This window comes from Chrysochloris asiatica, unplaced genomic scaffold (assembly GCF_000296735.1).
Source record: "Chrysochloris asiatica unplaced genomic scaffold, ChrAsi1.0 scaffold00099, whole genome shotgun sequence".
Lineage (NCBI taxonomy): Eukaryota > Metazoa > Chordata > Mammalia > Afrosoricida > Chrysochloridae > Chrysochloris > Chrysochloris asiatica.
Genome location: NW_006408617.1, coordinates 5,293,046 through 5,319,348, shown reverse-complemented (window position 1 = coordinate 5,319,348; position 26,303 = coordinate 5,293,046). Strand labels below are relative to the sequence as shown.

The following is a 26,303-nucleotide window of genomic DNA, read 5'->3' as shown; positions in this document are numbered from 1 at the left end:
ATATCCCAGTAAAGACAGAAAGAGAACATTAGCACAGTTCATAAAAAGAAATATTCCTTAAGTGGATTTAAATTCCTGGTTTTTCAGTCAGGAAAGGGGTCTCTCTGGTAGGGGAGTGAAATCAGTGAGGGTAGTGTGACCAAGAAAAATAAGATGAACATGGTATACTGTTAAAAAATAATAATAAATCTTCTGAAAATGTAAGAGCAGAGAGGGCAAAATGTTATAGGTATCCTATGGCACTGAAGGATAATGCCCTGGACCACAAGGTCAGTTTGAACCACATGGCTGGCAGTTCAGACTCACCAACCACTCCTTGGGAACCCTATACATGGTAAATATGAGTTGGAACCAACTCAGCAGCATTTAACAACACCAACTACCCTCTGCTAAAATAAATTTGAAATGTTATTTTAATTACTTTATGTTAAGAATAGATATTGTATGTTCAGAGCACAAAATGGAAAAGTATGAAAACAAAAACATGTAAAATTAAAAGTGAGCCGCCCTCTTATTCTGTTCCCAAAGATTTGATATATGATATTTGGACATACTGACCTGAGACAGTTTATTTTAATCTAGACGATGCTTAGCTATGACCAAGTACAGTTTATTTATTGAAGGTATTTTTGAGGGACATCCATTTAACTTGAAATGATCTCTAAGTGAATGGATCCAAGAAATACTTGTATGTTTTACTAGACTATCTTTGAATTCCCTACATCCTCTTCAATCATAGCTTTGTCCAATCCCCTGAGTACAATTCCTGAAGCATAGTTTTGTGGGCTGAACTTCTATTTTCCCATGTTAATGAAAATTAAGAAAAGAGTCCATACTCATATTTATTTTCTTGTAACAAGGTAGATAAAGAGACTATAACTGAAATTTGTGTTTTGACGTGTCTAGCCAAAGAAAGATGGCCTTTAGATTCTCAAAGCTTAAGAGCTTGTTTTCTCTTGAGAAAGGGCTGCCACAGCTGTGGGTATTCCCTACACTCTGCTGCATCTTCTAGTGTGTTATTTTTGGTTTATTTTCTCTGAATACTATTTTTGTTATCTGCTTTTTCTGTCTCTGTTGCCTTGAAAGCTGTGCTCACACCCATTATTATACTTTCCAAAGAGTGAATAGAACTTTCAAATAAACTCAGAGATCTGGAACGCCTTTGAAAACACTCCAGCATAAAAACATGCACATTGAAGACATGTACCAGATACCTTATGAGTGTACACACATACTCCCAACTAGCATTATGTAGACAGATTTTGTTTCCAGAGACTGTTTTAGAGCATAGGTATGTTAAGATGGTTGCATTAGAATTCAGTATAGCCAAGTTAGTATTTCTCTAGCTGTAGGGTGAGATACACCTATATTCAAATCATCTGTAGTTTGTGTTGAAAATTCAGATGCCAGAGTCCTATGAACTACAAATTCGGTGGTTCAAGTTCACCAACTTCTCCTCAGAAACCTTATGCAGGGTTGCTGTGAGTCAAAACCAACTTGATGGCACTTAATAGCAACAACAAAACCCTACTTTCTGAATTCCTAGTCCTAAAAGCAGGTACTAAAGAATTATACTAAAAGTTATTTACTTGCACACTAAAGTTTCAAAACACTAGTTCTGTGGAGATTTTAGACTATAGTATTCTTTATTAATCGGGGAGTGAATTAATGTCTTCACAATTAATCTGATCACACTGATGGCTGGAAAATGAGTCTAACTCTTGTTGGACATTGGGTAGATGACCCTGTTACTCGAATGGACTGCCATATAGACATAGACTCAGGTTGAACAAACTAGATAGATACAACAGTATAGTCCTGTGGAGAATACAATGAAATCCACTGGAACAGCACATTTCTTAATGAATAATATCTTTCTACAACATCATGAAACAGAAGGCAACAAAGATTAGTCTAGTGCTTTGTAGTCTGGGAAATACCATAAACATTCAGCTGAAAAGAAGGCCAAAAAAAAAAAAAAAAAATCAGCATGAATAACCCACAGTGCTACACCAGGACTCCATAATTAGGCAAGGGTCTCAAAAATAAAATTGATACAGTCTGCCTTTGCTATGTTTTTATTTTCTATTACGATTATTTCAGTGGCTTTGCACTGAAACTCAGACAAAGAAAAGGAAGGTCTGCAGCTGATCATGTGTGTGTAATCCTGTTTATGAAGGGGTGGGGTGGGGAAATGAAACATCAAACAGAGCATGGTACATGCCATTTAAAAAAATAAGGGGAATAAACTAGAATTGTAATGACTGAATAGAGATGTTTTTTAAAACTATCATCCAAATTATTTGGTGCTGGCTGTTTAAATTCTATTCAAAAACTAAAAGAAGACACTTAGATCTATTTTCTCAAATAAGGTGAACCATTAGTAGCCATTTGGGAAACAGTAAATTTGGTATATAAATTTGATGACTTTGATTCCCTTTTGTTTATGGACAGGTAGAATCAGAGAAGGGTAAAATACTTGCTTTTGTGTAGAGAGCAAAGGTACAATGTGATTTTAAGACCAACCATTTGGAATATAATTTGGAATTGATATTTTAACTGTGAGCAACAGTCTCATTTGTATCATAACTTATTCTCAAATGTCCATGCTCATCACATCCTAACATTTAGAACTAAAAACTAATGACTGGTTGTGGATCCACCATTACTGCTACCACCTGACCTCTGTACTTACCAGATCCTCACCAGCAACACTATGATCACAGAACTCACCTCACAGTACTCCAATGAAGATTAAATGAATCGGTTACACATGTAGTAAACTACAAATCAGGATTGTTTGAAAAATAGTCGTTAGACAAAAATTTGAGTGTGGCATTTGATCCACCACTCGTCTGTCAGTTTGTTGTATTATGGTTTGCATGTTGCTGTGATGCTGGATGCTATGCATCTGGCATTTTAAATACCAGCAAGGTCACCCATGGGTAGATTTTAGTGGCGTTCCCAGACTAAGATAGACTAGGAAGAAGGAACGGCAGACTACTTCTGCATGATTAGCCATTGGAATTTTTATGAAGAGGAGCAAAACACTGTCAGCGTGCTGTAACATGAAAACAGTTTGAATAGCAGAGATACAGTGTCAGATATAATGCCAAAAGATGAGCCCCTGAGGTTGGAAAGCACTCAAATTACAACTGGGAAAGATTGACCTCTTCAAAGGAGAGTTGACCATAAAGACATTAATGCAAAGTTTTGAGACCGACATTTGCTGATGGGGACAACACAAAATGAAAAGAAACAGTTGCAAATATCTATTGATAATTAGAACAAGGAATGTAGAAAGTATGAATCGACTAAAATGAGAAGTTGTCAGAAATGAAATGGAACACATGAAGATGTAGATCCAGTTCTTAAAAAGAACTGGTAGTGGGCATTTTAAATCTGACTATCATGTGATTTACAAACATGAACAGACAGATTAAAGAGAAATGGCCTCATATTCATCGTCAAAAAGCATATTTCAAAATCTGTCTTGAAGTACTATACTGCTTGTGATAGGATAATATCCCTATGCCTAAAAGAAAACCAGTTAATACCACTGATTTCAATTTATGGACCAACCACGAAAGTCAGTGATAATGAAATTGAAGAAGTCTACCTACTTTTTCAGTCTGAAATTGGTAAAATATGTAATCAACATGCATTGATAATTACTGATGATTGGAATGCAGACGTTGGAAATGAAGAAGAAGAATCAGTAGATAGAAAACATGGCCTTGGTGATAGAAATGATGCTGGAGAACATGATGGCATTTTGCAAGACCAATGACTTATTCATTGCAAACACCTTTTTAAAACATAAAAGGAAACACCTTTTTTGTTTGGTTTCCTTTTAGGTTTTAAAAAACATTATGTTTTATGTTGTCTGGACATAACCAGATGGCATACACAGGAATCAAATGAATTGTGTACATGGGGAGAGACAGTGGAAAAACCAAATGTCATTAGTCACAACAGGGTCAAGGGCAGACTGTGGAACAGATTATCAATTGTTAATATGCTAGTTCAGGCTAAAGCTGAAGAAGATTAAAACAAGAGAGAAAGCATTACTTTGAATATAACCCACTGAATTTAGAGAACATTTCAAGAACTGAATTGATGCAGTAGATACTAATGACCTAAGACCAGAAGAGTTGTGGGATGACATCAAGAATATTATACAGGAAGGAAGCAAAAAGTAATGAAAAATACAAGAAAGAAAAAAGTACCAAAATGGATGCCAGCAGAGCCTCTGGAATTTGCTCTTAAGCTAGAGAAGATAAAATGAATAGAAGAAATGATGAAGTGAAGAAACTGAACAGAAAATTTCAAAGGGCAGCTCAAATAAAGAAAACAAAAAAAAAGTAAGTTGTTATAATGAAATAGGCAAATGCATAAAGATACTTGGTTAAAAACCAAAAGGGAAGTGCACCCTCAGCATTTCTTAAGCTGAAAGAACTAACTGAAGAAAAAAATGCAAGCCTTAACTTAAAATATTGAAAAATTCTAAGGACCAAATATTGAATCATACAGAAATCATCAAAAGAAGATTGAAGGGATACACTGAGGTATAGGAAAGAAATGGTTGATGTTTAACCATTTCAAGAAGTAGTATATAATCAGGAGCTGGAGTTACTGTAGGAAGAAGTCCAAGCTCCACTGAGACATTGGCATAAAACATGGCTCCAGGAATTAATGGAATACAAGTCTTTTGACAAAGTGATACATCACTGGAGGTGCTCATTCATCTATGTCAAAAAATTTGGAAGAGAGCTACCTGAAGAGAAGATTTCAAATAACTGGAATATTTGTGCCCATTCCAAAGAAAAATGACCCAATAGAATGTGGAAATGATCAAACAATACCATTAATATCACATGTAAAATTTTGCTGAAGGTAATTCATAAATGATTGCAATGGTACACTGTCAGACATCAAGGTGGATTCAGAAGATTACATGGAATGAGGGATATTATTGCTGATGTGGGATGGATCCTGGCTGGAAGCAGAGATTGGTAGAAGGATGCTTGTCTTTGCTGTATTGACTATTCAAAGGCTTTCAACTGTGTGGATTATAGCGAACTATGGACAACATTGCAAAAAATGAGTATTGCAGAACATTTAATTTCACCCATGAGGAACCTATACATAGACGAAGAGTCAGTCTTTAGACCAGAACAAGGGAATACTAAGTGGTGTAAAGTCAGGAAAGGTATGCACAGAGTTGTATCCTTTTGCCATAATTATTCAGTCTGTTTGTTGAATGAATAACCAGAGAAGCTGGATTAAATGAAGAAAAACATGGCATCAGAACTGGAGGAAGACTCATTAACAACCTATGATATGCAGATCATTCAACCTTGCTTGCAGAATACGAAGAGGACTTAAAATACTTACTGAAGAAGATAAAAGACGGCAGCCTTCAGTATAGATTGCACAAAAATCCTCATACGTGGACCAGTAAATAACATCGTGATAAGTGCAGAAACCATTGAAGTTGCCAAAGACATCATTTTGCTTGTATTCGTACTCAACACTCATGGGAGCAGCAGTCAGGAAATCAAAGGAAGTAATGCATTAGACAAATCTGTTAAAAATAACTCTTTAAACTTTAAAAAAAAAACAAAGATATCAGTTTGAGGACTAAGGTGCACCTGACATAAGCAATATTATCTTCAACTGCTACATGTACATGTGAAAGTTGCACAACGAATAAGGAAGAATCAATGCAGTTGAATCATGGTGTTGAAGAAGAATATGAAAATTACCATTGACTGTCAGAAGAACAAACAAATCTCTCATGGAAGAAGTAGAACTTGAATACTCCTTAGAAGTTAGAATGGTGAGACCTAGTCACTCATATTTTGAGCATGTTATAAGGAAGGGACCATTCCCAAGAGAAGGACATTATGCTGGGTAAAATGGAGAGTCAGTGAAAAAGAGGAAGACTCCCCTCTATGAGGTTCATTGACACAGTGGCAAAAACAATGGGTTGAAATGTAACAATAATTGTGAGGATGTTGCAGGAGCAGGTAGTGTTTCATTCTGTTGTGGATTAAGTCCCTATGATTTGGGACTAACTCATTGACACCTAACATGGTCTTTGATAAAAAATACCAAAATGTATGTTTTCTGTGTAAATGTGATTACTTATGTTTGAGAGCAAATCTACTCTAACTCCAAATAGTTTATGACATTTATTTTAAGACATTTATTCAATAATTGTGTTTACTCCTGTTTCATCTTTTCCCTGCTCTCTCTTCAGTCTCTGTTAAGCATCCGTGGCTCCCTGTTTTCACCAAGACGCAACAGCAAAACAAGCATTTTCAGCTTCAGGGGTCGTGCAAAGGATGTCGGTTCTGAAAATGATTTTGCTGATGATGAGCACAGCACATTTGAAGAGAGTGAGAGCAGGAGAGATTCCCTGTTTGTGCCGCACAGACATGGAGAGCGACGCAACAGTAACGTTAGTCAGGCCAGTATGTCATCCAGGATGGTGCCAGGGCTTCCAGCAAATGGGAAGATGCACAGCACTGTGGATTGCAATGGTGTGGTTTCCTTGGTGGGTGGACCGTCAGCCCTAACGTCACCTACTGGACAACTTCCACCAGAGGTGATAATAGATAAACTAGCTACTAATGACATTATACACAAATTTGAAATATGCAAAGCTTGGGCTGTTTAGCCTGTCATACCGAACTGTTTCCCTAAAATGAAATTCCTTGAAAATAATACATGATTAATTGAGTAGAAATCAATTGAGTGACTCGAATTGTGTGGGACCTTAAAATTTCACATGCTTCAGTTTAAAAGGGCTCAATGTCTGGGATGAAACCTATTATCTGTAAATTCCATAGTCCAATCAGAACAAAACTATGGGCACTTTGACAACTAAATCTTTACAACAATTGAGTGTTCACCCAGAGTAGTGAAATTATCTATTTATAGTCTGTAAAATTTCGTATACATAAATTGTATAATCACCAAAATATTAATAATGGACAGTTTTAATGCAACTGTCTATTACAGTGCTATTTTTAAATGGCTTTTGTGATTTCTAATAGGAAGAAAAATAGAAATAAAAGAAATCTCGGGAAAGCACACACATTTCATTGTACACCTGTGTTTGTGCATGGAAAAAAAATTGACCTTTATGTCAATACTCTCAATATAACCTCAAAATATTTCAGCCTTGGGACTCTGTATTCATTTTTTTTTTGTTGCTGTTTTTTGGGGAAATTATACAGATGATTAATCACTGACATAATCTGTAAAAATAATTTATATTTGAATGAAAATAAAGTAATATATGATTTTAGCATGTTTATGGAGAATGTCCCTGAAAATTATAACGGGTTACCGAAAATATTTTTGTAATGTGATTGTCCTATACAATTGCATCCAACAGGTGGATCTTTGTTAAAAAGATATCACCTGTGGTTATGGCTACTTTGTAAAGCATATATAACAAATTAAAATCATTACCTTATTACTTGAAATTGTTACCTGAAAAAGTTGCATGCAGCATGATTTTCCAAAGAGATGCTGTGTGGTGTACTAGTCATTGAAGAGGGTGGTTTGAGCCATCAGTATTTGGTTTGCAGGGTACCACTACTGAAACAGAAATGAGAAAGAGAAGGCTAAGTTCTTACCAGATTTCACTGGAGATGCTAGAAGATTCATCTGGAAGGCAAAGAGCCATGAGCATAGCCAGCATCCTCACTAACACAATGGAGGGTAAGTACCAGACCATGGAACAGGCAGTACTCTATGATTGTTTTACTAAAGTAAGGTTCTTGGAACTTCACTTCTTCGCCTAGAATTACTCAACTCAATTACCCAAGGCAAAAAAAAAAAAAAAGTTTCATAAGAATGTGAAAGCCATCTTACAATTGAGACCCAAGATCAGAATTATAGAACAGAATTATACATATATAAGGAGCTCTGGTAGCATAGTGGTCACGAATCGGGCTGCGAACCTTAAGGTCAGCGGTTTGAAACCATCAGCTGCTCCGCGGGAGAAAGATCAGGCTTTCTACTCCAGTAAAGATTTACACCCTCGGAAACCCTGTACAGGGTCGCTATGGGTTGAAACTGACTCGACGGCACTTAACAACAACAACAATATATAACAGGTATCTATGAACTACCTTATTCATACTTTGATTATAAAAATGAATGTTGGACTTCCTTCTAAACTTGGTTCTGTGTTTGTCTATAGAGTCATAATCCACTGTTGTTGTTAGTTGCCATCAAGTTGATTCTAACTCATGGAGACCTCATATGTGCACAATAGAATGGTTCCACAAGATTTTCAAAGCTGGAACCTTTCAGAAGCAGATCACCAGGGCTGTCTTCCAAGGTGCATTTGGGTAGATTTGAACCACCAATCTTTCAGGTAGTAATGGATCACTTAACCACTTGACCCACTGAAGAACTCCATGAGGATTTATTCTTATATTACAGTATATTTAAGCAATTAAAGTAAATACTTTCTTTTAAAGCAGAAACAAACATAATTTTCAGGCTTTAGATTGTGTTCTTCAGGCATGGAAGTGGTATTGGGGGATGAAAGAATGGTAAGAATGAGTTCGATAAACCATAACCTGTGCTCCACTCTCACAGGGAACCTAAAAGAAGGCTTCTCCCTTTCCATGTTCCAGACACACAACAAACAATACTTTCCTTTAAAGGACATCTAACACAAACACTTATTGTCTTTGTCACACAGGAATGGGCTGCAACTGTTACTCTCCTGGTTATTCATTGAACAAATCCCCACTTGGTCTTAAAAGCTTGCCAGTGGTCATCTAAGGTGCAACTATTTGCTGCTCTTTGGAGCAAGGTAGAGTTTTTAAAACAGTCAAACACTCAAGGAAACAATAGTACCAAGAACTAATGAGTCAAATAAACCTCTACTACCCTGGCACTGTGGGTTAATGCACCAGACTGCAAATCCATTTGAACTGCAAGGTTGGTGGTTCAAGCTCACCAGCTGCTCCTTAGAAATCCTATACAGGGTCGCTATGGGTCAAACCGACTTAATGACACTTAACAACAACAACATCCCTTGCACTGTGGGTTAATGCACAAGAGTGCAAAACCGTTTAAACTGCAAGGTAGGTGATTCAAACTCACCAGCTGCTCTTTGGAAACCCTATACAGGGCCGCTATGGGTCAGAATTGACTCGTCAGCCCTCAACAACAACAACAACCTTAAAACCAAAAGAACTGTGCCAGCCTACCACTACCAACCACTCTACCCAAGATCACTATAGAAGGTCCTGGATAGAGTTGGTGAAAATTTGAACAAGACTCAAAATCATGTTGGTCTGAAGGAGACTGGTGGAACCCCCAAAACTATGCCACATAGACACTTTTTAAGTCTGAAATGAATTTATCTTATAGATCAACTTTAAACAAACAAGAGACAAGTCTGGTAAGTAAACAACAATGCCAGGGAGTGTTTTTAGAACAATCAAAGGAAACCAAAAGGGCAGAATTTGCCAAAAAATAAAGCTTAGAAGGCAGGAAGGGGCAGGAGAGAAAGATGATGTAAGCAGGTACTACAAGGAAGTGGAAAGAGCACTTATACTGCATGGATTGTAACCAATGTCATGAAGTAAAATGTCCATAAATTATTGAATGGGAAACTAATTTGCTCTGTAAATTTTCACTCAAATTGCAGTAAAAAAAAAAAAGTTAAAATAAACAAACTACCCCCCACTCTTTAAAGTCTGGAGGGATCTTTAGTACCTTACTACTATAATTTTATAATTCGATGTGTAAGTCTATTATATGTTCTTCAGAAAACAACTACATTTTGTCTTTGCTTTATTGGATTTTGAACATCTGAGTAGTAGCATAATAAATATTTTGTAACAGGCTTTATCTGTCAAAGTTACTAGTGACTTTTATGTATCCTAGGCTAAAATTCTATAAATATAAATATGAATTATAGATGTAGATTTTGGTCTGAATCTCTACTAAGAAAGAAGGGCATACTACATTCTCTTTGAACACAAGATCTTTGTTGATGTGGAGACAGTGAGCGAACAGAGGGGTCTTAGGTACTAATAATAAGGAGCACAGATCTAAATAATATTTTAAAGATACTTTCAAAAGAAATAATAATTCTGTAATACATTTAATGTTTCTATAACACTTATTAAACAATTATGTTTTAGTAGAGAGAATGGAGCATTTTAATCAAGCGTTACCAAGTTAGCTATTTTGGGAGCAAATACTAAATTTCAAGTGCGTATTTTCAGTATTTCATGTCATTTTAATGGGCATTTTATGAAAGTATTTAATGATACTGTCTTCTCAAAGTATGTCAAGCTAAGTAGTATGTCTATGCGCAAATATAATGATCAGTTTTATCAAATAAAGTATAATCTGCTAGCAGTAGTAATTCATATTTGTTACTTAATATTGTCCTCTTTGTTATGCCCCCAGAACTTGAAGAATCTAGACAAAAATGTCCACCATGCTGGTACAGATTTGCCAATGTGTTCTTGATCTGGGACTGCTGTGAAGCATGGTTAAAAGTAAAGCATCTTATGAACTTAATTGTTATGGACCCATTTGTTGATCTTGCCATTACTATTTGCATTGTTTTAAATACCCTCTTTATGGCCATGGAGCACTATCCCATGACAGAACAATTCAGCAGTGTGTTAACAGTAGGAAACCTGGTAAGTTTAGTTGAATTTACTTAAATTGTTTTGGTAAAAAGTGGGGGAGATATTTCTATAATATGCATACTGTATTGAAGAAAAATAAGATATTTATTCTTCATGGGAAGAAACATCTATAGGAGCATTACAGAAATCTTAGCGTTCCGTCTAAACAATTGCTGGTATTAATGCTTGTTGTGGGGTCAGTATTAGTGCTGGCTGCTCATGGTGTCATATCAGTTGGTAAGCTTGTTAAAATCTTTACCTAATACCGTTAGGTTTCCAGAGAAACCAGGAGATCTAATTTTAGTCCCATCACCATGCTGTTCTGGTCTACACAGCACCAAAGAAATCGTGCCTATTTAACGATGACTCAAGCAATACTTTCTATACAGAAGAGAATACAGTTGATTCCAATGCAATTACCTAAAATATACCTCTGTGGCATTCATGTAGGAGAAGAAACAGTTGATAAAAATGCGTCTATACTTTGGGTTCAAATTACTTGAGCCTGGGAGTACATGTGCATGTGGACAAACTGATGAACATTTTCTCCTGAATCTTGATGAAGAAATTGAATTGGAAGAACAGGGAAGAAAAAGATTCCTCTGGTATATTAATCCAGACCTTTTGAATGAAATACAGAAACTGAACTCAAGCTGGCTTCAGGGGATAAATTTGATTCATGAAATAGAAGATAAAGGTGAACAACCAAACCATGTTAAAGGGTAATATGGCATTTGGGCTTTAATAATAACTTTAACCACAGATTTGGACGTAACCCAGACCTTCACTGCATCTATTTTTCTCTACATCAGAAAACTTGCTCACTCATTGCCTACTGGCTTTACGGCATATTATATCTGTATTGGAATAAAAGACTGATCTCTTGCTCACTTTCAGTTCAAAGGGACTCTGACATAGTTTGGGCCACATGCTCAACTCTGGTTTAATCAGCTATAGTAGGGCTTAGGGTCATATGAAAACATGGCAGTTCCTTGGTAATCACATAAGTGGAAAGGCAATTCCTAAAAGAAGAGGGTGGGGAGGGAATACAGACAGGAAAATGCACAAATGTCTCACAATGTCAATAAGCTACCTTAATTGTCAGCATTATTTGACTTAGCCAAACACCCAGTAGTAGTTTCTTCTTGATATTTTTCTTCATCTTCAGCACTTGAGAAAAGAGATATACATATGTATGCACGTATATTCCGATTGTTCTTTGATCTTTCAAGCCACTCTACTCTGTCTCCTTTTTTGGATTTCTCTCATGCTTATTAAGCCTCTGTTTTTCACTCAATGTTTTAACATCCTCAGCAACTCTAGGACTTATCTGCCCTAGTGGGATAAACCATGTTCCAACATTTTGTTTCCAATTGTTACACATCACTTCCTCAAGGATTACTTTAAACACAATATTTGCACAGTTGAAAGATTATCTTTCTCCCCAGTTTATTGAAAGTCTAACAAACTTCTAGTAATACATTCCAGACGCCAAATACACAGAGTTTATTGGCATTTTGAGTTATTTTTCTTTATTTCTTATATACAATTTCATATATAGACCTTTTATTTCTCCTTTCAAGGCATCTCTTTTAAATATAATAATTACTATTGAAATAATCATTCTATAATACTTTCCACTTAATATGCTGTCACTTAGCTAAATTATCTACTATCTAGAGTTATGATGCAATGCTCTTCTGTTTTTCAAGACTCAACATCTCTTATCCCAGCATTCTTTTATCAACTTATTGCCCATTGTTCACAAATTAGTCACCATTGGTCCCGTCAGAAGAAAATTGTTGCTGTACCACACAAATACCAAATGCATGTTTACATGTTTGAATGCAGAAAATTACTCCTCTTTTCACAGTTGTCTACATTCATATCTAGAATGTTGTGTCTCATCTCACGGGATATTTATTCTTCAGATTCCTCAAGGTTTAGCTCTTACCCAGTCTCTTGTAACATGACACCCACCCCACATTAAAATTCTTCTCTTAACTCCTAATGCATCTGTGAATAATATGTGGTTGAGTATTAAACATTTTCTATGTGTATCATAGTTTTTGGTTTTGAATCCACTACTCAATGGCCATAGCTCAATTTTCTTCCATGTCTTCTATGACGCTTTACGCGGCCAACCCAACTTGCTTGTTGTTTCCTGCCTAAAATGGCTGCGTTAGTTAACGGATTTTAATGAAAAAACATAGACGTTGGATTTAGGTAGAGCTGGCTTTAATATCAGCTACTAGAACTTACTAATGTTGTAGTCTCTGAACAAGTGTCATAAACAATCTTGATCTTTATGTTTTTATTATTAAAACAGGTAAACTAATACCCACCTCCCACAGTTGTTGTGAAAGTCAAATGAGGTAACATGAATACACCTAGAACCACGCCTGGCTTCTGATGTGCTCAGTAAAGAGTTTCCTTCCTGTTGCATGTGCTATTAACCTCTTGATCTTTCTTTGAAACATTTATGAAAAATATTTCTGCCCTAGCTCTTTTATTTTTCCTAGGATATTGGATAATTAGGGAAGTCGAGCAGGTGAAGGAAGAAGTTTTGGAAATTGGCAGAGTAAAAGCAGGAAATTAAACCATTAGGGAATTCCAATGTTGTAGAATTTGAGTATGGAAGCAAAGGATAAGAGTTTGAATTAGAGGAAAATCAGTGGAAAAACACTAGACTAAATCAACTCTGGGCCCAAGACCAGGTGCTCATGCCAAATATCTGTGTGATCTTTATAATCCTAGTTCTTAGGTCTGTTTTCTCACAAGAACAATAAATATGTTGGATTACATGACTTCTGATGTACATCCCAATATTAAATTTCTATGACTTTATGGGCAGTGACAAAAACAATCAGATAGGAAAGTGCAGAGGCGGATTGATGACTGGGAAATTGTGATAGACCCATCTGTAAATTCAGGTGAGTAGTGAGGAAATGAGAAAGCACATAGGTGACAGGGAATACCTTGAGTTTTCTACCTGTAGCCACAAGAATAGTAGACTATGTAAACTCTTATTTGGCTGAAAAACCTCATTAATAATAATGAAAATGATAGCAATAGTAATATCTGTATTAACAAATTATTCCATTGTTTACTAAGTAATATCCCACATAGTATCTTATTTGATATTAATGGCAACCTTTGTAGAAAATATTTATATATATGTAAAATAATAATTACATTACATTGTTATTGTTCTTGTTGTTAAGTGCTGTAGAGTATGCTCCAGCCAATAGAGACTCGGCATAGGTTTTCTGAGGAGCTGGTGAGCTTGAACTGCCAACCTTGCAGTTTAAACCAACTTTGCAGCTCAGAGCATTAATCCACAGTGCCACACCAGGACTTCTATATGTAATGTATCACCACTCATTTGTCAGTTTGTCATACTCTGGTGGTTTGCATATTGCTGTGATTTTGAAAGCTATGCCACTGGTACTTTAAATACCAAGCAGCTTCAACCATGGTGGACAGGTTTCAGCTGAGCTTCCAGATTAAGACAGACTAGGAAGAAGCGAGATGGACTACTTCCAAATATTTAGTCACTGAAAACCTTATGAATAGTAGTAGAACACTGTCAGCTCTAGAGTATTGAATATGAAAACATGACGGAGAACACAGGAATACTGTCAGATATAGAGCCAGAAGATAAGCCCCTTAAATTGGAAGGCACTCAAAATACAACTGGGGTAGAGCTACCTCCTCAAAGTAGAGTTGCCCGTGATGATGTAAAAGGAGTAAAGCTCATTAATTTGGGATTTTCATTTTTTGATGAGGCACAACTCAAAATGAGAAGAAACGGCTATAAACATCCATTAATAATCAGAATATAAAATGTACGAAGTATGAATCTAGGAAAATTGAAAGTTGTGAAAATGAAAATAGAATGTATGATCATTGACATCTAGGCATTGGTGAGCTGCAATGGATTAGCACTGGTGGTTTTGAACCTGGTAATTACATGGTTTACTTGCCAGAATGCTAAACTGAAGAGGAATGGTTTCACATTATTATCAAAAAGAAATTTCAAGATTCATCTTGAAGTACAAAATTTTCTGTGATAGGATAATATTCATATACTTACAAGGAAGAACAGTTAATACAGCTATTATTCAAATTTACATACCAACCACTAAAGCCAGTGATGATGAAATTGAAGAATTCTATTGACTTCTTCAGTTTGAAGCTGATCAAACATGCATTCAAGATGTGTTAGAAATAACTGATGATTAGAATACAAAGATTGGAAACCAAGAGGAATGATCAGTTGTTTGAAAATGTGGCCTTGGTGATAGGAACAATTCTGGAAATCACATGATAGAATTTTGCAAGACTAATGTCTTCATTACAGATACCTTTTTAAACAACATAAGTGATGATTACACATATGGACCTCACACAGAAATCAAGTTGAGTAAATATGTGGAAAGAGATGGTGGAAATGCACTGTATCATTAGTCAAAACAAGTCCAGGGGCAGACTATGGTACAGATCATTAATTCCTCATAAGCAAATTCAGGCTGAAGCTGAAGAAAATTAAAATAAGTCCATGAGAGACAAAATATGACCATGAAAAATCAAACCTGAATTTAGAGATCATCTCAAAAACAGATTTGATGCGTAGACACTGACGACTGAAAACTAGAAGAGTTGTGGAATGACATCAAGAACATCATAGAGGAAGAAAGCAGAAGGCCATTAAGAAGACAAGAAAGAAGAAAAAGACCAAATATGATGTCAGAAGAGACAGAAACTTGCTCTTAAGCATAGAGAGACTAAAGCAAATGTACAAAAAGAAGAGATAAAATAGCTGAATAGAAAATTTCAAAGGGCAGCTTGAGAAGACAAAGTCAAATATTATAATGAAATGTGCAAAGACCAAGAGTTAGAAAACTAAAAAGGAAGAACATGCTCAACTATTCTCAAACTGAAAGAACTGAAGTGAAAATTAAAGTTTTGACTTGAAATATTGTAGTGTTCTATGGCAAAGTATTGAATGATGCAGAAAGCATCAGAAGAAGATTGAAAGAATACATAGATTCACTGTAACAAAAAGAAATGGTTGATGTTCAACAAGTTCAAGAGGTAGCATAAGATCAAGAGCCAATGATGCCGAAGGAAGAAGTCCAAAGTTCATTGAAGGCATTGACAAAGAACAAGGCTCCAGAGACTGATGGAATACAAATTGAAATATTTCAACATACTGATGCCTCACTGGAGACACTCATCTATTCCAAGAAATTTGGAAGACAGCTACCTGACCAACTGATTGAAAGAGATCCGTATTTGTGCCCATTCCAAAGAGAGGTGACCCACTGGATTGCAGAAACCATTGGACAATATCATTAATATCGTATACAAGTAAAATTTTGCTAAAAATAATTTTTAAATGGCTGCAACCATAAATTGACAGGGAACTGCAACAGTTCAAGTTGAATTCAGATGAGGTTATAGAATGAGGGATTTCACTGCTGTCAGATGTATTTTGACTGAAAGCAGAGAATACCAGAAAGATGTTTATTTGTGCTTACTGGTGGTAGGGGTTTTTGGTTGTTGATACTATTATAAAATCCAAACACTCATTTTGGGTAAGAAATCTTCTTTCAATCATAGTAGGTTAACAACATCTTCATCTTACAACCATTTCCTGCTTACATGTAATTCCTTCTTTAGGGAACACAGAGATTTTCAGATCCTAAACTGCTTACTTTTCTTATTGTAACTCTTAATGTATTTAGCAAGTAAAGACCATGATATTCCTTTATTCTAGAGCCTGAAGGATCTTAGAACATGGTACCATTCTAATAATGTTATTGGCTATTTATAAATATGAACCTAAAGGAACACATAAATCTTTAAAAATAATTAAACATATTGTTTATAATATGAATATTAAAATTCAGGAAAGGATAAAGATGATCTGTTGAAGAGGGCAAAACACTTTTTGTTATTGAAAGATTGAGCAGTAAGGAGACAAATCCCAGAATTCACTTGAAAATCTGGAATCAGTGGAGTATTATTTTGCTTTTCTAGAAAAATATAAGAATGGCTTCTCATCTCTAAACTAATAACTTCCAGAGAAGCTCTGTGCAACAATACTTGTGTGTCCATTAATTATTGTTGACTGAAATGAAAGTGGAAAATCTAAGAATATTAGATAGAGTGCTGATAAATCATCTCTATAGATATCCTCATTCAATAGATAAAGGAACTGAACATCACAAATTTTAAGTCATTTCTCACCTATTTTCCTTATGCATATTTCAATGTCATCCCCAAAAATGAATTATCCAAGAAAAAATGAAGAATTTTATCTACAAGATATGAGAATAAGAGTAAAACAAGAGATTAATAGTTATAAGGCAAAAGGAATTCTGTCATCTTCAACAGGAAGGAATGGAACATCATTCTGGGAAAGTAGAAATTCTGCAGAACAAACTAATCAAAATGTAAATGTCAGGATTTATAATTAAGGTTTCTATGTTAGTGAAGTACATTACCAGAAGTTTCTTCTTTTACCTGAAGTAAATAACTAATAAGAAAACTTGTCCAATCTTGAAATGAGACCTTGACCCCCTAACATTTGGTCACCCTAATCCCCCTTTTTACAAGGAGCACTGGTAGTGTAGTGGTTACGAATTGGGCTGCAAACCTCACGGTCAGCAGTTCGAAACTACCAGCTGTTCCGCGGGAGAAAGATGAGGCTTTCTGCTCCCGTAAAGATTTACAGCCTCAGAAACCCTGTACAGGGTCACTATGAATCAGAACAGACTCCATGGCACATAACAACAACAATCCCCTTTTAGGAGTCCTGGTGTGGCGCTGTGGGCTAATGCATATGACAGCAAAGTCATTTGAACTGTAAGGTCAGTGGTTCAAGCTCACCAGCTACTCCTATACAGGGTCGCTATGGGTCGGAATCCACTTGATGGCTCTTAACAACAACAACAACAGCAATCCCTTTCTACTCCCCAAAGCTTGCCAAATCTTTTACATGTCTTTGCTCTTGATCCACACTCCCAGGCAGATCCTCATTCCCATCTTTAGCATTAATTTTGCCAGTTATCAAATATCATCTTGTAGAACAAGTTAAGAAGTTTTCACTAAACTTATTCCCTCCATAGAAATTGATCAGTCTATACGAACTGATGTTCAAGTTTGGTCTGACTCATCGCGACCCAGTATAGAGTATCTGAGGATCAGCTGGTAGGTTTGAACCACTAATCTTGCAGTTAAGGGTCTAGTACTCACCCTACAGTTCCACACCAGGAATCTGTAATGTTGAATTTGTATATCTTAATTGGTATTGTTTTTTCAATGCCTACCATTTTGTAGCTGCTGAGTTGTTAATTGAATGAAAGAATAGTTACAAAAGCATATAATTCAAAATTTACAATACAAAGGTTTCTGCAGAAGATGATATAGAATTAGGGTAAGTCCCAATAAATAATTAGTATGCTTTTTATTAGTCTTCTGGGTCTTAAATACTGCAATTTAAAAAGTTCAAGGGGACATGAATGTATATTTATATAACCATACTTTGGTAAAATTTGTGTATATAATCTTGTACATATCCAGATGTTGCCAGTTCTTTCTGTTCTTAGAAGTTTGGGTGAGTTTTAAAATTATTAAACATAGGCATCATAATTAGTATGCAGAGTTGACCTTAACAAGAATTTGACTTTTTAAAAACGCTTAATTACTAGCAGTAGTAAACCTACACTAAAACATGCATCCCTAAGAAATCTCAATAGTTTTTCTTTAAAAATGGGTAAGAGTTTGAATTGTAGTGGAAAGCCCATCTTTAAAGAGAAAGTTCAAAATGAAATTATGTTTTAAAAGAGTGCAAGTTTTGGATGTATGTTTATAAGAGCTGAAGGGATTGTTTTATGGTTTTCTGTTGCAAAATATATTTATAGCTCATTACCTAAATAGTTTCTTTTGTTGTTGTTAAGTGCCTTCGAGTCAGTTCCAACCCATAGAGATCCTGTATAGGGTTTCCAAGGAGTGCCTAGTGAGCTTGAACTGCTGACCTTGCAGTTCAAACAACTTTGCAGTTGAGCGCATTAACCCACAGAGCCATAACAGGCTCCAAATAGTTCCTAGCTCACTTTAATGTATTTCTATCATCAGGATGTTTGCTGCAAATCTAAGTACTTCTGAAAAGCTTCATATAAGAAACAGAATTTGTGTAATCAGGGCTTATTTTACATTCACTAAGAGAACTCAGTAGTAGAAAAAAGTATCTCTTGATGTGGCATTCTATAAAATGAACTAGATTTTTTCAACGTGCATTCCATTGTCATCTAGCTTTTCATGTTCTAGAAATGAGTGTCATTTTATTTGAGTGAATGAATGGATAACTACATTGCAGCTATTTTTTCTGGATTGAGTATTTCACTTAGGTTTCTCTATGATTGGAAAACTGATGTTACCTGCCAGATTGATCTGATCATTTGAACTCATCAGCAGCTCTGTGGGAAAAACATGAGGCAGCCAGCCTTCTTTCATAAAGATATACAGCCTTGGAAACCATATGGAAAAGTTCTACTATGTCCAATAGGGTTACTATGAGTAGGAATACACATGACAACAGCAGGTTTAATTTTGGTTTTAGCTGCATTTACACATACTCTTATATGCACATAACAGTGGAGCACATTTCCTTTTAATAAACAAAATAGGAAAATGAATAATAGTCTCACTTTTACAGAGTATTTTTAATGTCAAGGTTGAATTAAATATAAAATGGTAAGCTTCACTTTACATCATAAAATGTAGTGTATACCTATAGTGAATTTAGAAAATGGCTTTAAAAGACTTTTTGCAAGACTAATTTCACTTTTATTTATGTCCTTGCATCTCAGCCTGTGGTTTTGAGCTAAAACCCAAAATTTTAGCTTATTTCATTCGTTTTCTTTCTATTGCCATATAGACAATAAAATATTCATTCAGGTAGCCAATCAAATAATTCATTCATCTTAATTGCTAGTGTGTGCATATTAAGAAAGTTCTCCCACTGGATTCAATTAAATCTGCATTTCCTTGCTCTATTAACCCATTAACCTTAATCCCAAGGCATGCTTCCAGAGATCAATGTTATACATCATTTGTGGCAAACTCACAATGTTTCAGGTATTTTATAAAATTATAAAAAGAAGATGGTATCCCTTGAAACAAACGTGATATTAACAATCAAATATGGTTCTGCAAACCTTACAATAATTTTAGTAGCTTCCAATAATTTACTAATATGTTTCTAATGTAATAATAGACAAAAAAATTAAATTGGTTGTGATTATGGTAGAAGCATTTTGTACCAAAAAAAGAGACCACACCAATAATTCAGTAGATAATATTCAGTATCTGGTTTAAAATGTGGGTGAAGGAATGTCTTAAAATAAACGTTTCTTTGAAATTCATCAGATTCATTGATTTAAAACTAGATAAGAGAGATACCCATAACAAAATGTTGTTTTTGTTGTTAAGTGCAGTCAAGTCTGTTATGAGTTGTTGTTATTGTTGTTAGGTGCCATCGCATCGGTACCGATTCATAGTGACCCTATGCACAACAAAATGAAACACTGCCTGGTCCTGGGCCAACTTCACAAATGTTGTCATCTTGAGCCCATTGATGCTGCCACTTTGCCAGTCCAACTCACTGGGGGGTCTTTCTCTTTTTCTCTGATCCTCCACTTTACCAAACATAATATCCTTCTCCAGCGACTGGTCCCTCCTGACAATATATCTAAAGTATGAGAGATGAAGTTTGGCCATCTTGGCCTCCAAGGAGCACTTCTTCCAACACAGATCTGTTGGTTCTTTTGGCAGCCCATGGTACTTTCAATATTCTCCTCCAACACCATAAGTCAAAAGCATCAATTCTTCTACGGTCTTCCTTATTCACTGTCCAGCTTTTGCATGAATGTGAGGTTACTGAAAATACCATGGCTTGGGTCAGGCGCACCTTATTCTTCATGCTGACATCTTTGCTCTTTAAAAACAATTGAAAAAGATCTTGTGCAGCAGATTTGCCTAATACGTCATTTGATTTCTTGACTGCTGCTTCCTTGAGTGTTGATAGTTGATCCCAGAAGAATGAAGTCCTTGACAATTTCAATTTTTTTCTCCGTTGATAAGAATGTTGTTTATTGGTCCAGTGGTAAGGATTTTTGTTTTTTTCACATTGAGATGCAATCCATACCGAAGGCTGTGCTCTTTGATCTTCATTAGTAAATATTTTAAGTCCTCTTCACTTTCAGCAAGCAAGGTTCATAGCAACCCTGTATAGGGTTTCCAAGGAGCAGCTGAAGAGTTTGAACTAGCAACCTTGTGGTTCATAGTGATGAACTTACAGTACCACACAGAGTCCTTAGGGAAAAAATGTTGTGGTTAAGTGCCTTGAAAAAATAATCTAACGGGTATGGATTTCTCACTTTTTAGAATTAAGTTTGAGTTACTGCCTGTTTAGGAGTCCTGGTGTGGCACTGTGGGCTAATGCATCAGACTGCAAAGTCACTTGAATTGCAAAGTCAGTGGTTCAAACTCACCAGCTGCTCCTTGGGAACCTATACAGGGTCGCTATTTTTTGGAATCTACATGGCGGCACTTAACAACAACAATGAGGACTGTTTAATGATCTTTTCAATGAATGTTCATAGCATTAACAGATTTTCAATGCTTTGTCAGTACTAATCTATATTTTCCTTTAGGTCTTTACGGGGATCTTCACAGCAGAAATGGTGCTCAAGATCATTGCCATGGATCCGTATTATTATTTCCAAGAGGGCTGGAATATTTTTGATGGCATTATTGTCAGCTTGAGTTTAATGGAGCTGGGCCTGGCAAATGTGGAGGGATTATCTGTGCTGCGATCATTCAGACTGGTAGCTGCATAACCTGTCTTTATGTCCTGTCTTTACTGGCCATTTATTTTGGAACTGAATCAATGTTCAGTTATTATTATTTACTTGTAATTTGCATATCTGTGATAAAACACATAAATAGTCCCTTTAAGGTTAAATATGAAATAATTTAAGAGTTAAATATAGTTGATATATTTCAAGATGATTAGATATGTAAGGCTTTTTTTAAAAACAGATGTGTTTTTGGTTTATTTTTAATTTAATGTCTGGAAAGAAATTAAAACAAATACCTTAGGCCTCATTTGTTGTTGTTGTTGTTAAGTGCCATTGAGTCGGTTCCGACCCATAGCGACCCTGTAACAGGGTTTCCGAGGGTGTAAATCTTTATGGGAGTAGAAAGCCAGGCCTCATTAATATCAACTATTTATTAATCCTAGTATTGGAAACTAAGGAGCTCTGGTAGCATAGTGGTTATGAATTAGGCTGCTAATCTCATGGTCAGCAGTTCGAAACTACCAGCTGTTCCATGGGAGAAAGATGAGGCTTTCTGCTCCCGTAAAGATTTACAACCTCAGAAACCCTGTACACAGTCGCTAAGAGTCGCAACCGACTCCACAGCACATGTTAACAACAATGGAAACTACTTTAAAGCAATAAGCATATGGGAAAATATTTGATAACATCAGCATCTTAAATAATATTAAAAACTTGTAAAAACTAGCATAAAAAATTTATTGATAAATAAGTAAAAATTTAATTGCATATTATCAAAGTGAAGAAAAACTTTTCTATAGTTGGTTACTTTAGCTGTTTATGTATATTTTATAGTGGCTCATAAAAATATTTAACTACTAATTTTAAAGATTATTTTTTAGTTACATTCTAAAATATAAGATGAGGGTGACGTTAGTTTGGGATGTTTACAAATGCCTCCAACCAATATATTAATATTTTCACGGGTATACTTGTTGATGTTACATAAAAGTGTCATTTATCACTTTTGAAATGCTATATTTGTTTTAGTTTTGCATAGAAATGATATGATTTTATTTACACATCCTAGTATTAACTCTCTTTATTTCTGAATTTGAAATTAAATTGGTTTAGTACATTCTGAGCTTTTACAGTCCTCAAAGGTGGGTTTATATAGTAATAATAGATGTCAAACTAACTTCCATAACTACTTTGTGATTACTTTTGATAGTATCTTTTCACTTGATTACAGCTCCGAGTTTTCAAGTTGGCAAAATCCTGGCCCACACTGAATATGCTAATTAAGATCATTGGCAATTCTGTAGGGGCTCTGGGTAACCTCACCTTGGTCTTGGCCATCATTGTCTTCATTTTTGCCGTGGTTGGCATGCAGCTTTTTGGTAAGAGCTACAAAGAATGTGTCTGCAAGATATCCAGCAACTGTGAACTCCCACGCTGGCACATGAATGACTTTTTCCACTCCTTCCTGATTGTGTTCCGGGTGCTGTGTGGAGAGTGGATAGAGACCATGTGGGACTGTATGGAGGTCGCTGGCCAGACCATGTGCCTTATTGTTTTCATGTTGGTCATGGTCATTGGAAATCTTGTGGTACGTATGTTTTGTGAATGTTCACAAATGGATCACAGAGTAGTTAGGAAGATGGCTTGATGGAGAAGACATACTTCTGATTGTGTAGTTGAAAAGATCTAGAGTCATATTATAAACCCAGGACTTGCTCTTTGAGCATGGGCAAGTTACTTAACTCATCTGAGGCTCAGGGTCCCCATGTATGAAACTAGAATAACAGAACTTAAATTGTAATCTTGATAATAGAATTAAATGAGGTGATATCTATTAAAGTCTTAAGAGGCATGATTGTTATTTTTCTTTGCATTTCTTGTTCAATAAGATACATTTTTATCTTCATAAATGATTTTTATGTATTATTTTTTAATATAAAGATAGCTAAATTGTAGTGCCTTATTTCATTAAAATTTGTCCTCAAAACTTGATAGAATGCAACTTATTCCTTACTGAGTAAGCAAACTATGAATTATGAATGTATAAGGAATAATTTCAATGTTAAATCATTATATTTTAAAGTTATTGGTCATCATTGTCTTGTCAAAAGAATAATTTTCCAAATCACATGAAAGTGTATTATCTGAATCACTTGGAAGGGTACAATTTTCCCGCTGAATTTAGTTTATTAAAAGAAAATGAATAATTTCAATTTGCATAATTCATGTGTATAGACAGTGACCACATTTAAAATAACTTTATTTTTAGCTATGACTTAAAAACAACAATGTAAGTGCCTGATATGTGTTTTATTGCTTATATGTTTTCATCATCAAATTTCTTAATGAACAAAACATTTCTTTAGGTCATCAGATGGGACCTTCCTTTGAGGAATAATTTTCAAGAGAAATTTTTTTAAGAATACTAATGGTTGACCTGAGGACATACTTTTTTTTTCCCCCTTGAACAGTAAATTAGATAACTCTAGATTCTGAATTGGGGTCTTAGTGTGACACTGTATATGCACTGAACTGCTAACCACAAAATTGGCCGTTCAAACCCACTAGCCACTTTTTGGAAACACTATACGTGGTCGCTATGCATCAGAACAGAGTCAAGGTATTTAACAACAACACAATCTGATTCGAATATGAAAGAAAAATAAAGTGGATTTCTTGCATTGCAAGTGCCTTCTTTCTATGTAATATAATCTGAAATTTGATAAACATTTTTCAAGCTAAAAGTGTTTTGTAAATAAATTTCCTTTACATCAGAAATAATAAGTTATTCCTTTCTTAAACTTGTTGTTAAGTACTGTCAATTTCAGTTTCAACTCACAGCAACCCTGTGGTTTTCCAAGGAGCAACTGGTTGGTTTAAACTGCCGAACCGATGGTTCACAGTCCTGTTTATCCTACAGCACCACATTAGAAGTCTTAAACATAGTTCATCAGAAAAATTTCCCATGTATCACAATGATATTATTAATTTTAAGATTTCTTAATATCCTCCCCATAAAAAAAAATGAAAGAAAAATAATGTACATTGTATGAGTGTTGTCTAAATGCTGAAGTAATTTAGGGTGTTGTTCATCTATTGAGTTTTGAACACACATATTCAAAGTGTCTTTGATGAGTTGTGTTAAAACTTATATAACTTGCTTTTGGGAAACATTACACTTTCCAACAGATTGAGTTCCTTGGATTTAGAGGATATATTTTTTGAAGTTATTTTATTTGATCATATTAGTTGACTAAATAAATAAATCCATTATTTACACACATAAAGCTAAACATCCCCTGGTAAGATGAAGTAAAATGATTAAGACAGAAATGTTTTATTTTCTCACTGGCAAAAACAATAAAAGGGGAAATGTATCTTTCATTGGTAAGTTTAACTGAGTAAACATCATTTAAATGTTAAAAGCTATGATTTCGTCCTTAGAAGCAGGAAGGAAGAAGAGGTGCTTGTTTTATCATTTTGCCCTTTTGGAAGGGGTAAAAGATATTAGGTCCTTTGTATAATAATGTGGCTTAGATGTTTCTGAAAAGTAGTAAGTCTTAAGTAAGCGTTTGTTGAATTATTTTTATCAAACATCTATGAGTTTGAATGTAGGCTATTTCACGCATACTTCAATAGTAATGTAGCAGTTTTTCTATTTTTCCTTTTAGGTTCTGAACCTCTTTCTGGCCTTATTGTTGAGTTCATTTAGTTCAGACAACCTTGCTGCTACTGATGATGATAATGAAATGAACAATCTCCAGATTGCCATCGGAAGAATGCAAAAAGGAATTGATTATGTAAAAAATAAGATACGAGAATGTTTCCAAAGAACATTTTATAGGAAACCAAAAGTTATAGAAATTCACGAAGGCAACAAAATAGACAGCTGCATGTCCAATAATACTGGAATTGAAATAAGCAAAGAGCTTAATTATATTAAAGATGGGAATGGAACTACTAGTGGTGTAGGTACCGGAAGCAGTGTTGAAAAATACGTAATCGATGAAAACGATTATATGTCATTCATAAACAACCCCAGTCTCACTGTAACAGTGCCAATTGCTGTTGGAGAGTCTGATTTTGAAAATTTAAATACTGAAGAGTTCAGCAGTGAGTCAGAACTGGAAGAAAGTAAAGAGGTAAAAATTATTTTGAAATTTTTATTGCATTTCCCATTGCAACCATGAAATACAATTCTTTAGTATTCTTTTTCATGTATATATACATTATTAACATATAAAGAATTAGTACTGCAAGTAATATATATGATACATTTTTTTAAAAAAAGCATAAGATATTCTTCACTGGGAAATCTTTCCATGAATTAACAATTTTCCATATGAAACTAATCATTCTGAACAATTAGTATGCTTTTTCCTGTCAGTTTGTAAGTCTGATTTTTGAAAAAATGTGTTTTCAAAAAAAGGATGGTTAATTATTTAAGATATTCTACTCTCTATACTACATTAGGCTTTGTAGAAAAATCAATGAAACATTTTATTGATCATTGTGAAAGTATCATCTCTTTATTCTCTATAGATTTTAATATGATTTTTAAAGTGAAATTTTGTATAGTTTTTATTTGCTTCTGAAATTTTTGTTCACTTCAATATTTATTCATTTATGATTTTGTTGTTGTTGTTAAATGCCATCAAGACGGTTCCAACTCATAGTAACCCTGTATAGGGTTTCTAAGGAGCAGCGGTTGGATCATCCATTTATGATAGTGCTATACATCACAAAA

At 35.1% G+C, this 26,303-nt stretch overlaps 1 protein-coding gene across 6 annotated transcripts in view; it reads left to right on the top strand.

Moving 5' to 3' along the window:
- SCN3A (sodium channel, voltage-gated, type III, alpha subunit) overlaps positions 1–26,303 on the top strand; it is a 131,604-nt gene that overhangs the window by 55,571 nt on the left and 49,730 nt on the right. For 4 of the 6 annotated variants that reach the window (XM_006866997.1, XM_006866999.1, XM_006866998.1 and 1 more), the window contains 6 exons: positions 6,266–6,613; positions 7,605–7,737; positions 10,459–10,697; positions 21,410–21,583; positions 22,788–23,144; positions 25,228–25,698. In XM_006866997.1, the coding sequence (XP_006867059.1) occupies positions 6,266–6,613; positions 7,605–7,737; positions 10,459–10,697; positions 21,410–21,583; positions 22,788–23,144; positions 25,228–25,698 (1,722 nt within the window). The remainder of the gene's footprint in view (positions 1–6,265; positions 6,614–7,604; positions 7,738–10,458; positions 10,698–21,409; positions 21,584–22,787; positions 23,145–25,227; positions 25,699–26,303) is intronic. The other 2 variants (XM_006867001.1, XM_006867002.1) reach the window with 1 other exon arrangement.